Source organism: Emydura macquarii, unplaced genomic scaffold, assembly GCF_026122565.2.
Source record: "Emydura macquarii macquarii isolate MOO-44397 ecotype Brisbane River unplaced genomic scaffold, CSIRO-AGI_Emac_v2 contig_480, whole genome shotgun sequence".
NCBI lineage: Eukaryota > Metazoa > Chordata > Testudines > Chelidae > Emydura > Emydura macquarii.
The window spans coordinates 8,525,982-8,540,488 of NW_027130617.1; the positions used below are offsets into that span (position 1 = coordinate 8,525,982).

At 38.5% G+C, this 14,507-nt stretch overlaps 1 protein-coding gene across 2 annotated transcripts in view; it reads right to left on the reverse strand.

The window, feature by feature from the left end:
- The window catches only part of TLCD4 (TLC domain containing 4), a 69,170-nt gene that overhangs the window by 33,678 nt on the left and 20,985 nt on the right, over positions 1-14,507 (reverse strand). For both annotated transcript variants that reach the window (XM_067538425.1, XM_067538424.1), the window contains exons 3-4: positions 12,188-12,353; positions 884-973 (exon numbers count right to left, since the gene is read on the reverse strand). In XM_067538425.1, the coding sequence (XP_067394526.1) occupies positions 884-973; positions 12,188-12,342 (245 nt within the window). In that variant the 5' untranslated portion in view covers positions 12,343-12,353. The remainder of the gene's footprint in view (positions 1-883; positions 974-12,187; positions 12,354-14,507) is intronic.

Sequence of the window (14,507 nt, forward strand, 5' to 3'; positions counted from 1 at the left end):
AGTTTAATTATGCAGGTAAAACTAGCTTCTTGCATAGCTCTAATGAAGGGGGTGGAGGGGGGGAAATCAGTCACAATAAAAAGGATAGCAGCTTCAACTTTCTGGTAACAATCTCATTAATCAACTCAAACAAACAAAATTCTGTATTATACTGCAAAAGTCTGTGTGTTGGGGGGCAGGGGAGGACAAACACCAAGGACCAAAACTAGTAAACTTATCTTCTTTTGAGTTTTTAGTTGTAATGCAGGAAGATCTAATTAGCTTGAAGAACTACTGAAAATCAGTTACAGGTGGAACAGAAGCATTTATTAGAGAGAGAACATCGGCTTTACAAATATTGACAAAAGCCTTTTGGGAGGGGAGGGCTGAATAACTGATATAGTATCTTCATTTTATTAAAAAAATTCCCATCTAACTTTTGGTAATTTTTTCTTCCCATACAGACATTTTGAGTGTGCAATGTATCTTTGCTGTTGCTCTTTACAAGTAAAATAGTAAATAGATGCAAAATACTGATGTCAAAATTGCAGTCACCTTTCTGATTGTTTAGGGTTATATTTTCAGCACAATGCATTAAAATTGGAGATTTAATTTCAATTAAGAGTCCTGAGAAATGTGTGTCTAACTGTTTCACTTTGTAGAAACTGTTATATTGTAGGCCTATAGTAGTATTTTAATTGGCAAAATAATTTGGATTTTACCGGATAGTCAGGACAGAATACAAATGGCCCTCCACATTTTAAGAGAAACTGAGTGACAATTTGGCTAGTTGATACTCCCACATGATAGCAATATAGGGAGACAAAGATGTGGGAAAATGGGAAACAAAGAAAAAAATAAGTCCTTTTCTTTAAGAAAGTCAGTTTGATATAACTTGCCTTACCAGACATGGTCAGCATTAACAGCTTCATCATACAAGAAGATATATACACAAAAAGCACCAACCACCAAGGCGTGGAATGTGGATACTGTCCTGAAAAAAGATATATATATATATATATATTACACTTGTGATTACCATTCTGAATTATACCACAATTTAGAATATACTATCTTAAGTGCAAGATGATATATTTCCAAGGAAACTCTGAAAGACATACAGACGTTCTTGTACTATAAAGATATTTCATTTTTTTATATTATATCTATCTATCAGCTCATGGAATTACTTATTTTTTAATATAGACAAAAGTATACAATATTTTCCTCCTTCTGTATGGTTTTTGTTGCAATCAATGTTTTTTTTGTTTGTTTGTTTTTTTTTAAATAATGACAAAGTAGTTAGAACATAAAATTAACATACCTTGATAGTGGTCCCATTTACTGATGCGACTTAAAAAAGCAAACTCATGACTGGGCTCTTTAAATTGATTCTTCCAGCAGCATTCAGCTTGTTAAATGAAGCGAACCAAAAGGAGACTTATACTTTATACTGAATACAAATTGGTCCACATATGCTATGTTAGGAGATTTCTGTTTGCAAGAACCAATTTAATAGCTGAAATGCTTTTTGGTTCTTGTTTTTGTTTTTCTTGGGTGGATGGGGAGGTATGGAGATTAAATAGAAACTCTAGCTCTGACAGTTTCAGAGAGACAGAGAGTCTTGCGCATATTACCCAGCTTCTAGCTCTCACAGAACAAAACTGACTAGCACTACATAGCAACACACAAATATGAGCGTCATAGGTGTGCTGAGGGAGTAGCAGCTATAGTATGAATGGCATGCTTATTTTGACAGCCAGCTTCATCTTCAGCACAATTTCTGAACTCAACATATTCTTTCCCCTGCATAATCACCTCCCCCCTTAAGGTGATTTCACCTTTCAAAGGGTGTCTGGCAGCATCTAGACTAGGCCAAATGCCTGCAAATTTCAAGTTGGATGTATTCAACAGATGGCAGCACAATATGGGATGCATAGCTCCAAATGTACACATTTTGAAGCGTGCAAACTAATCATTGTTCATTAAATTGTGGATTTAAAACACTGCACAATCAGACACAGGGGAAACCACCTTCTCTCAAATTAACATCCCCACACACACCTTTTTTAATTTTAGTTCAAAAGAAAAAGCCCTGGTGTAAAAGATGTTTTTACAATAACAAATAATATTTTTAAATGAAAAATTCAAAATTACATGTCATACAATCATTAAATCGGACACTTTAGACATTACTTTATACAATTAACACTATATAATACAATGCACATGTGTGTAAGAAGGCAAAGTTACAGTTGCCAATAGAACCCTATCTTTGACTTTTGTGCATTTAAAATATCAATAATTTGGAATAATCAATTTTCAATGTATACACATTATCAGAGCCCCAAACATGGTTCTGCAGGATTTAAATGGAAAAGTACTTGCTCCCCTCAAACCTTTTCCCAGAGTTACTTTTCTTACTCTCCCTATTTACAGAAGCCATTTTTCTAACCCCAATGAATTATATTGTAAAGCTCCAGTAAGAGTAGTCTGTTTGGTCTCCACTTATTTTGTGTCATTGTGTTGCTTTCAGTAATTGCTTTTTATGGAGTGTTAAATCAAATGGATAGACGACTGTCTTAATTAATCTTCAGAATAACAGATAAATCAACTGTTGTGATTTTATTGCAAATCTCATGAAAACCTGATGTTTTAATAAAGGTCCACCTCCTGGAGACAAGTGATTACAGGAGAACCTCAGCTTTTATGTTAAAAAAAAAGTTTCTAGTCTTCATGTTTAACAAAGAAAATGTGATCTAAGCATACCCTGAAAGCTTATAAACTAGAAGACAAAAATAAAGAACCCAAAGTTTTTTCTTTAAATGTGTCGTGATTTTTAAGTCAATCTCATTGGGCTCCACTCAGAATTTTTGAATATCGAGTTGCCAGTACAGAAAGTTAGATAATTTGTCCCAAACTACAGATCTTTAGTTTACAGTCATGTTCTTTTAGGAATCTTAATTCTAAATGAATGAAGTCCTCAATGGTGAAGTCAGCTAAATAACTTTCAAAGTATAGCATTCCTGGAAATGGTGCTGGAGCAGGATAGTTGACAGCTTAGAGCAGTGTTGCAGATGCCTTATGATACACTGATCAACCACAAAACCAAGGATTCATGGTCAAACACTTGGTGACTACTGGACCATAGAAACCAAAATGAAGAATGGAAAGAGAAAGAAAAGTATGTTAGTTCAGTCATTGCCTGGACAAACAAGGGCCACGTTCACCGCTCAGAAACAGGCGGGGCGAAAAGTGTGCGATTGGAACAAATACAAACATAACACTCAGATCAGTGAATTATGTGATAAACTTCAAGGATAAAAGATATTTATTGGAACATATGAACAATATATCAGGCTGTAGCACTTGTGGTAATGATGTACAAGTTGAAAAGATATGAGTGGGAAAATATCAGTCTATGCCAAACAAGATGAGAATGAAAAGGAAAATTACACCATGATAAACATAGGATATTGACACTGGGAAGAGAAGACGATGGATACCAGGACAGAGCTGCATTGTGCTAAAGCCAAAGGCAAGTCAGTCTCTTATGGCATTTAATTTAATATCTTGTCATATATTGAAGGTGAGATTTGGAATCAAACCTGGTATAATTACAATGTACCAGTATGTGTGCTGACATTAGCAGTGCCCAAGGAAGAAACTGATTAATTTTACAATGATCTACAGAGAACAATACAAAACATTTTACGACAAGATGTGTTAATGGTGATGGGAGGTATTCATATCAAAGTAAAAGCAGACTGGAATTCCTGGGCTGGAGCAATATGCAGATTTGGAACAGGTGAAGAAAACAAAAGAGGAGAAAGACTACTGAGGCTAAGTCTATAGCCTAAAGCGGAACAGCTGTACTGATGCCACTCTATAACATAATTAAACCATCCCCAAAGAGCAGCGGCACTGTTAATACAGATGCGTCTGTCAGTGTATCTTTTGTCGCTCAGGAGGATATTTTTTCCACATCCCTGAGCGACATAAGTTATATCAACGAAAGTGGCAGTGTAGACATAGCCATAAGCCTCTGCCTAAGCAACAACCTGATGACAACAAACATGCTGTTTCAACAGAGAAAGCTGTAGAGGAAGTGGACATGGATATCACGGTGACGTCGGCAAACCAGGTGCCAGTTCTTGCCAAGGCTGTAGGCCTTGGCCAAGCACTGACAAATTCATTGCTGGAAACCAGTCTGTTTTATCTGTGCATTAGTATAGTTAAGATGGGTATTAAGCACATAACAATGTGTTTAGATTTTATGAAACAGATGTAAGTTGCTGCACACATTAATCTCACTTATAGTATCTTTATCATAAGGTATATAGTAATATTTAAGTTTTTGCTTTATAATTGTAAAAAAAAAAAAAAAAAGTTCTCTAAAACTGTGAACCTGTCAGGAGGGATCTCCTACTCAGCAGTGCAGCTATCAAAACTAAATGGTGATTGTGGGACAGCACAATACAAAGACTTTATTAATTGCCTCTTCACACCCATGAAGAGGCTACATGCAAAAGAGCTCATCCCAACAGCCTGAATTCTGGAAGAAGGAAATAATAATAGTGACAAGAAAATATTTTATTTCTCTCTTTTGCTGTTTGGACTATGACAGGGTCAGCTCTGTGAAACAGAAGTAGGGATCCCCAGTATCAACCTAAAAGACCTTCAGAGCGGACAGATTACTACAGCTCTGTCACCTTTTGGAACCATAGACTGTAACTCATTGGTGTATACAAGTTTGCTTGCTTTAACCTTGTAATAACGCATTTCTTTTCTGAGTTAATAAATCATTAGTTAGTTTATTGAAGGATTGGCTACAAGCTTTGTCTTTGATGAGATAGCTAAGGTACAAATTGACCTGGGACTGGGAGCAACCTGAATATTTTGTGATCTTTGGCGTATAGCAACCAATTATCACTAAATCCAGCTTGCCTGGGTGGCAAAATAGACTGGAATGCCCAATGGGACTGTCTGTGACTCTGTGTAAGACCATTATTTTGCTTTAAGAGTTCATATTTGTTATGGGGTTGGTGAAATCGAATTACAGAACATACAACCAGTTTGGGGCCCCTGCCCTAATTCCTGACAGTCTGCCCTGAGGTTAGCACTCATGGTCATGAATCACTCCAGACAGCATGACAATCACCGGATGGGTAACTGAAGAACATAATAGACTTTGTACTTGTGAATCGCAGGTGGAAATCAATTGTTGCTGCTGTACAGATCACTTGCAGTTGATATCGGATCAGATTATAAATTAGTGCCGGCATCAACTGGGTTGAGGCTGACAGCAATTGAAAAAGTGTCAAGAACTAATATCTATGCTGTGGACAAATTGAGAGAGACAGCTATGAGGAAAAGATACAGAGAAGCTATGCAGAAAATCATCATACATCTGGTGAAAGAATAAATGAACAATGAAGAGACACAGGACAGTGTAAAAAAAGGGGGGGGAGGATTACAAGAGTGGCTGAACAAGTGTTGGGCTACAAAGCCAAAATGAAGAAAGAAAAGTGGAAAATGGATTAAAAGCTACAAATGAGTGACAAGCGTAGGAAGATGAAGGAGAATAAAAAGGAAGATGGAGAGTTTAAGAACTGAGTACAATAGGCTGACCAGAGATGAAACAAAAAACGAAGACAGACAGATAAACAATTGGATAAGTGAACAGTATAAATAAGCAAAAGAATACACAGAGAAATGTAACACAAGAGTTGTATTGCAAGATAAGAGAACTGAGTAAGACATATGTATTGCAGATATTAGTGGTGAAAGACAAGTGCGGATAAATAACTGAGGATTAACAAGCAAAGAATAAGTGATAGAAAAAATATTTTGAAGAGCCATACAATGTGCAGAATACCATAAATGAAATGGTCCTGAAGACGCTTCCCAGCACAAAATGAGGGAAAGCAGACACCAGAATTCTTAGAAGTAGTAAAGATCTCAATGGAAAGTCTGAAAAAGAAAAAAGATGCTAGGAAGTGACAACAGAACCAAAAGCTTCTGAAGGCAAGGAACAAATGGTAAAGGCAATGCGTAAGCTATTCAACAAGATTTACAAACAAGAACCAGGGTTGAGCAAATGGGGGAAAGCAACTGTAGTACCAATCTATAAAACAGGAGATGAGTGAATGCAAGAACTACAGATGATTCATCTTATCGAATATGCTGGGAAAAGCATTCACCAAGACATTGCAGAGATTAAAGAGGTGTGTGGAAGCAGCACTTGCAGAGGAACAGGCCAGATTTAGACCAGGACAATATACAATAGATCAGTTATTTGTGATAAGACAGATACCAGAGAGATACATAGAACACAACCAAACCTGTTACAACAACTTTATAGATTTAAAAACAGGCTTTTCACAGCATTTGGCAGAAATGGTTATGGCAAATAATGAGACTCCCCCAAAACATGGGCATCCCCCAAATGGACATCCCCCCCCAAAATTGATCAAGCTAATAAAAAACTTCTACAGCATGTTGATGAATGCAGTAAGAATCAACATGAAGCAGCTAAAGTGGTTCAGGACAACGGTAGAAGAGAGGCAAGGATGCACACTATAATCAGTTTTGTTCAACTTGGTACTGGAAGCAGTAATTAGTGTAGTATTGAGAGATGAAACAGGAGGAGTCATGTTATGTTGTAGGATAATGCATAACCTTAGATTCAAAGACAATATTGACCTCAGAGTATTGACCAAGGAGAATTTACACAGAATAATTGACAATGTAGATCATGAAAACAGAAAAATCAGATTGAAGAGCAGCATGGAGAAGAGAAAAATTACAACAATTGGAAGACAAGAGAAAGAGCTAAAGATCAAACTCAGAGACAAAAAACAAAAACAAAAAAGAATACATGAAAAAAGTGTGTATCTTGGAGTACCAGTATTGAAGAATGGGAATTGTGAAGATGACATCAAAAGAAAAATCAGACTAGGAACCACTACATTTAAAAATCTCTACAAAATCTAGAAGGCTGACGTTTTTTAGATAAAAACAAAAATCGGTGTATATAAAAGGTAACTATCATACCGAAACTGCTCTATGGATGGAAATGTTGGGAGTATAGGGAAAGCTGGTGAATGAAAGATTTTGACTGCAGAAATGAACTGGCTGAGGAGAATAATGAAAGTTTCAAGACTGCAGAAATTAAAAAATGAAGAGATAAGAAAATGGCTAGAGCAAGAAATAACACTGTTACAGAAGATTCAAGAAAGAGTACTGCAATGGTTTGGACACTTATCAAGAATGGATCTCGAAAGAATACTATACATAGCAATACATACCAGGAGTGCCAGGAACTAGAAATAGATGAAGACCAAATATGTGTTGGATAGACACAATGAAGAGTGACACAGAACAAAAAGGTTTAAAGATGAAAAAAGCTGTGAAGCTGGGACAAGATAAAAAGAGGTGGTCAGACTTCGTGTGGCCCCATTGTTCCTGCTGAGCTGGCAGATGGGAATCAAAAAAGAATTTCAATTCTATTTGAAAATACTGCAGGTAAGCATGCAGGAAATCAGCTTTTTTTCCTGCCACTTGGCAAATGCTGTTTGCTTTATTAATGCTGTTAGTTGCAATGATAATAGTTAAAGGCAATATCAAGTGAATTTTTAAAGTAAATTATGGTAGAAGAAATCAAGTGATTTGACTAGCCAATAAGAATTATGAGAGCAATTCTAGTAATACAGGACAATTTATTAGGCTCAGAGTTTAAAACAACATATAATTTTAAAAACACTTCAGAGTTACAACAGAACATTCAAGCATGAAAATTGTGCTATATTAATTCACATCTAGCTGAACAAGCTTGTGTGCTGTACAATAACAGAGCAGCGGCAGTTTCTTCTTTTATCATTTAGAGGAAATTTATTTAAAGAGGGGGGCCAAACCTTACTTTCATGAGTAATACCACTGAAGTCAATGGCAACAGAAGCAAATAAGGGCTAGCCACATGAAAAAGGGTCTACAGATAAGTCCCACAGTTAGTCACTGGAGATTGTTCTCTGAAATTCCTGCTCAATGTACAGCAGAGATCAAAAAGGCTAACAGTATGTTAGGAACTATTAGGAAAGGGATAGAAAATACCATAATGCCACTACATAAATTCATAGCACGCCCACACCTTGAATACGATGTCCAGTTCTGATTGCCCCATCTCAAAAATAATATAGTGGAACTGGAAAAGGTTCAGAAAAGGGCAACAAAGATGATCAAGGTTATGGAACAACTTCCATATTATGAGAAACTAAAAAGATTAGGGCAATTCAGCTTAGAAAAGGGATGACTACGGGGGGATATGAAAGAGATCTATAAAATCATGAATGGTATGGAAAAAAAGTGTTATTTATGTTTTCATGCAATACAAAAACTAAGGGTCACCTGATGAAATTAACAGGCAGCTAGTTGAATGCAAACAAGAGGAAGTACTTTTTCACACAATGCACAACTAACTTGTGGAACTCATTCCCATGGTATTTTGTGATAGCCAAAAATGTAATTGGGTTAAAAAAAGAACTGGGTGAGTTAATGGATCCATCAATGGCTAAGAGTCAGAAATGGAACCCCATGCTTAAGACAACCCTAAACCTCTGACTACCAGAAGCCAGAAGTGGAAGACAAGGGTAGATAATTCCATATTTGTCCTATTCTGTACATGCCTCCTGAAGCTTTGGTACACACTGATGGCAGAAACTGCTGGGGTGGCGGGGGAGAAGGGTATCAGAGGGCCAATGTACTACTGACAGCTCCTAAAAACTATGCTTCTTCAACATAGAGATAGGCATAATGCCTCGAGTGGGTGGCACTGGGGGAAAAAAAAGGGAAAAGTGTAAATTGGGCCTTCAGATGCAGCTCCTACACATCCTTTTTGTATGTGCACCATATATTTGTCACAGCTACTCCTCCCCTCCTTTGCACACATGTAGGCTTCTGTCCTTTAGCTGTGGCCCAGCCCTGCCCATCACTTTTGAAATGTCTTGTGCAATTGGTTGTGATAATTCTCCCCGTTCTAGAAATCAACAAACAAGAACTAAGTCTGGAGCTGCTTTCTATGTAGTGGTATTATGGAAGTGGAAAGAAGAGATTACTCACCCTGTGGAGTAACTATAGTTCTTCAAGATGTGTGTCCCCATGGGTGCTCTAGTTCAGGTACGCATGCACTCCAAGCATCATTGATCAGAGATTTTCTGCTAGCAGCATCCATTTGGCCCACAAATGTGCCCTGCGCATTCTCATGCTGCACATCGAGGCTATATAGGACTGCGCAAGCAAAGGAAAAGGAGGATGAGTAAATGGAGCACCTAAAGGGGGACACATCTCAAAGAACTCCTGTTTCTGCACAGAGTGAGAAACCTCTTCTTCTTCAAGCAGTATCTCCAGGAGAAGGGAGCTTTAAAATAGAGTCCAGTACTAAGGACAGAGCTGCACTACCAACTGCTACATCAGATCAGCATGGACCAAGGCATAATGTTTGGAAAAAGTATGTATTGAAGACCACGTAGCAGCTCTGTAGATCTCAGATACTGGAATGTCCTTAGGGAGGGCCACAGACGTTGATTGTGACCTTGTAGAATAGGCCAATACCATAGAAGGAGGCTAGGCATTGACAATGCCATAGAAACTGAAATACAATCCAAAATTCACCTTGATAGTCACTGGGAAATGGTTCCCTTAGATCTGTCTGTAGTGGAGATAACCATTTTGAAAATCTCCACGGCTATTTATCTAAAAGGAAGGCCAATGCTCTTTGGTAAGAACCTCCCTGTCCTGAACTATATGGTTTTGGCATGAGAGAAGTAAATAGCTAGTCTGGTTCAGACAAAATTTTCCTGACACTTTAGGTAGGAATTTAGGGTGTGGAAGTGTCCTTTAAGAATATCAAAAAGGGAGGATCTGCCATCAAGGCCCCAATTTCTCTAACTCTTTGAGCTGATGTAATGCTTATTGAAAAGACTGTCTTCATAGAGTCAGTAAGGAACAGATCACCACAGGTTCAAACAGGGGTCTATGAGACCTTTGAAAACTAGATTAAGATGCCAAACTGGAGTGGTAGTCTACTTGAGGAAAGAGGTGTCCCAGTCGTTTAATGAACCTTACCCATTGTAGGTGAGAAAACACTGAAAATCCTTCCGCTGGAGAAGAGAAGGCTGTTATTACAGCCAAATGAACCTTGACCAGATACTTGATAAGCCTGTTTTCTTCAACTGTAGCAGATAATCCTGGCTAAGCAAAAACCAAAGAAGATTCAGGTACAAGTCGCTGATGTTCACGCTAATAGCTAAATGTTTTCCACTTCTGAAAGTAGTAGTATGAGTAGATTCTTTTCTGCTGTTTAATAATACCTGCTGTGTCTCTTTAGAACAGGTAGATTCTATCCTCATGAACCACTGAACAGCCATGCCTTGAGGCGGAAAACTTCCAGGCATAGAATCATAGAATCATAGAATATTAGAGTTGGAAGGGACCTTAGGAGGTCATCTAGTCCAACCCCCTGCTCAAAGCAGGACTAACCTCAACTATATCATCCCAGCCAGGGCTTTGTCAAGCCTCAGCTTAAAAACCTCTAAGGATGGAGATTCCACCACCTCCCTAGGTAACCCATTCCAGTGCTTCACCACCCTCCTAGTAAAAAACTTTTTCCTAATGTCCAACCTAGACCTCCCACCCTGCAACTTGAGACCATTGCTCCTTGTTCTGTCATCTGCCACCACCGAGAACAGCCTAGCCCCATCCTCCCTGGAACCCCCTTTCAGGTAGTTAAAGGCCGCTATCAAATCCCTCCTCACTCTTCTCTTTTGCAGACTAAACAAGCCCAGTTCCCTCAGCTTCTCCTCATAAGTCCTGTGCTCCAGCCGCCTAATCATTTTGGTTGCCCTCCGCTGGACTCTCTCTAACTTGTCCACATCCTTTTTGTAGTGGGGGGCCCAAAACTGGACACAATATTCTAAATGCAGCCTCACCAATGCCGAATAGAGGGGAATAATCACTGCTGGCAATGCTCCTACTAATGCAGCCCAATATGCTATTAGCCTTCTTGGCAACCAGGGCACACTGCTGACTCATATCCAGCTTTTTATCCACTGTTACCCCCAGGTCCTTTTCTGCAGAGCTGCTGCCCAGCTCGTCGGTCCCCAGTCTATAGCTGTGCATGGGATTCTTCCTTCCTAAGTGGAGGACTCTGCACTTGTCCTTGTTGAACCTCATTAGATTTCTTTTGGCCCAATCCTCCAGTTTGTTTAGGTCACTCTGTATCCTATCCCTACCCTCCAGGGTATCTACCACTCCCCCCAGCTTAGTGTCGTCCGCAAACTTGCTGAGGGTGCAATCTACCCCATCCTCCAGATCATTAATAAAGATGTTGAACAAAACTGGCCCCAGGACCGACCCCTGGGGAACTCCGCTTGTGACCGGTTGCCAGCTAGACATGGAGCCATTGATCACTACTCGTTGAGCCCTATGCTCTAGCCAGTTCTCTATCCATTTTATAGTCCATTCATCCAACCCATACTTCTTTAACTTGCTGATAAGAATACTGTGTGAGACAGGCAGAGACAGTTGAGAAGAAACTAAGGGCGGTTCACCTGTCCAGCCCTTTATAGCCTCAGTGCAGGGCACGAGGCTATGTCAGGCACATGCACGAGTCGAAGGAAATCTCTGATCGAAGGTACATGCGCATGTCAAGTGGAGCACCCTTAGGAGGAACACTATTCAAAGAAGGAAGACCTCTTACATATACCTTCCTTCTTTGCACTCCTGAACAAGCACGTACAGTAAACTAGAGTGAATTTGCTTAGATCTTCACATAGGTTTGGGTGTGGAAAGGCTTTCCAATCTCTTCCCTTTTTGAAAATGCATTACAATGAAGAAACATTCTATAATTTCATTAAACATTAGCTTCGCACCTTAGCCTTTCATTGCTTTTTAAACTTTTCACTCAAACGTTATCCTGTATTCTTTTAAAAGACATTTATAATGTATAGGAGCATTTGTAATGTCATCTGTTCAAACGAACCCAGAATCCTAAATTCAGAACCTGTCAGGTTCTATAGAAATTTTTTGCTTTAAACACATATTTTCATAATTTTTACAACCTCGCATATATACTGTTATATATTTGGGAGCTAAAAAAATTGCTAAATTTCTGAATCAGTTTATCATTTGTATTTAGTTTTAAACACATTACCTTGAATTCCATTCAATCTTCCTTTTTTGGCTGAGATTGTTAAAACCAGGAGTTATTCTTGTTGATGCCCAAGAACTTAGAACATGGAACAAAAGCTGAAATATAGTAAAACTGGCAACAGCAATGCCAATAATCAGTTTGTTGAAGAGAGCCATTATTCTTCAACCTGTTAAGAGGAATGGCAGAATTATTGTCTCAGTCCAGACATTGATTAACTATTTTGTTTAAGTAGCTGCAAAAAGTATTTTCAGCCTCCATGACTGTAATTTAAGAAGAAATAAAAATAAAATGTAGTGCTACACAATACTCAATAGCCTTCAGATGTAAAACAGTGGTATATTAAGTAGCCACTTGAATTGCCCTATTAAGTAGTAAATGTGTTCTGTCTGCACCTGAGGGGAAAGAGGAGGAGAAGTGCAAGCAATTTTTCTGACATTCCTAGATATATTTTAGACAGACATGCCAGACAAAGTCTCCGGTTATCGAACTCTTATTTCATTCTTTGGGGCAGAAATTCTTTCCCTTTCTCAGAGATTTAAGCATTTGACTCCAGTAGAAGTTAAAGAAATTTGCAAAACTAAATTCCCATACACCACACTGAAGAAATAACCCAAAAAACCCAAAGTTATCCCCAACTAGAGCTTCCATACTGAATTCCATTTGCATCCCTGCATCCCAAAAATAATCCAACCCTTTCACAAGAGAAGCCAAACAAAAGAAAAACAAAATAACTCAAAGTAATTAAAAGATTTAAATACTTTCAAAGGCAATATTCTTAAACTGTCTTAAGAGACTAGCGTATAGAAATAGCTTTTAATTGTATCTTGAAGACCTTAAATTTAATTAAAGCACAGCTGCTTAACAAAGACTTTGACTGGTATTTCACACACAGTAATAATTGTCTAACAGCCAGCATCTTTCTCTAGAATGTCCTAGAAGTAGAGTTTTTCTATCAAAAAGGTGGGGGAGAAATGTCCACACCACCTTCCCTCTGTTCCCCTGGAGCTGGCAATCGCACAATGGGAATTATCTGCATACACTCCAGCTGCACTCAGTGTGCTAGGTGTACCTACACTAACTGGTGAAAGCAGTAGTTAAGTCTGTTTGGTAAATGTGTGGAATACTTTGAAGTATGTGATAGAGCTGTGATTATGATATGAAGAGATCTATGTTTTGCACCCACCAGTGTGTGTGTGTGTGTGTGTGTGAGCAAAGGGAAGAGCTACACGTGTACCTTCAGGATCCAGTATACACAATTCTGCATTGAAATGATGTATGTTATATCATTAACGTGAGGGGTTATTACAAAGGGCAGTTAGCAGCAAGCTGGGATATACCACCAGTCTAACCATTTATCATGTGCATATGCTCCAAGTAAAGTGAGAACAGTCAGTGTTAGGGGTAGTTGTACTGAATGGAGGAGGCAGTAGTTAGACCTGCTTGGCAGAGCTGTGTTTGCGAGATCTGTACTTTGAGGTATGTGACAGAGCTGCAATTGTGATATGAGGAAATCTGTGTTTTGCATCCTCATGTGAAAAAGGGAAAGGGGGCATGTATATCTTCAGAAGGCAGTATGAATAATTTCTATGCGGAATTGTGTATGTTATGTCAGTAGCAGAGCATAGTGCTTCTATTACAAAAGATACTGTCAGCAGTGAGATGGAATAGGAGAGGATTCTAATGCTTTAATGATGGTTAAGAGAAAGTGTAGGTTGAGATGGTATCCTGAGATGTGTAAGAGTGTTGTAAAAAGGCTGTGAAGTGGTGCTGATGTGGGTCTAGTAGTTGAGACTCCTGGGGCAAGATCTTCAACTGGAGTACCTCAGCACACAGCCTCCAAAATAAATGGAGCTATAACAGTTTGCACCAGCTGAGGATGTGGCCTCTGAGTTCTAATCCTAGTTCTGCTATTGATTTGTTGTCTGACTTGGGTAAAATAATTTATTTTGTCTCAGTTACTCCACCTGGAAAATGGAGGATAACATTTACAGGACTTGAAAAATTCACCTGACACCTACTAGCTTGATCTCCTCCTCCCCCCAAATATACCTTGTGCCACCATGCCCCTCCAGAGCTATACACCCGAAGTCATATCCTCTGCAATATAAAGAAATTAAACAGTTGTGTACAGTATTTAATTGTAACACTGTCAATCAACTTTCCATCCATACGTTTTAAAATATGTAATGTACAACTAGGACTGGTAGAATAGCAGAAAATACATTTTTCTATTATTCAATGTATCTTCACTGATGTTCTTTAAGTAATATAGTCACCAGCTACAGCACTGGTCAAATACAAAACAAACATTTTTTTGGAA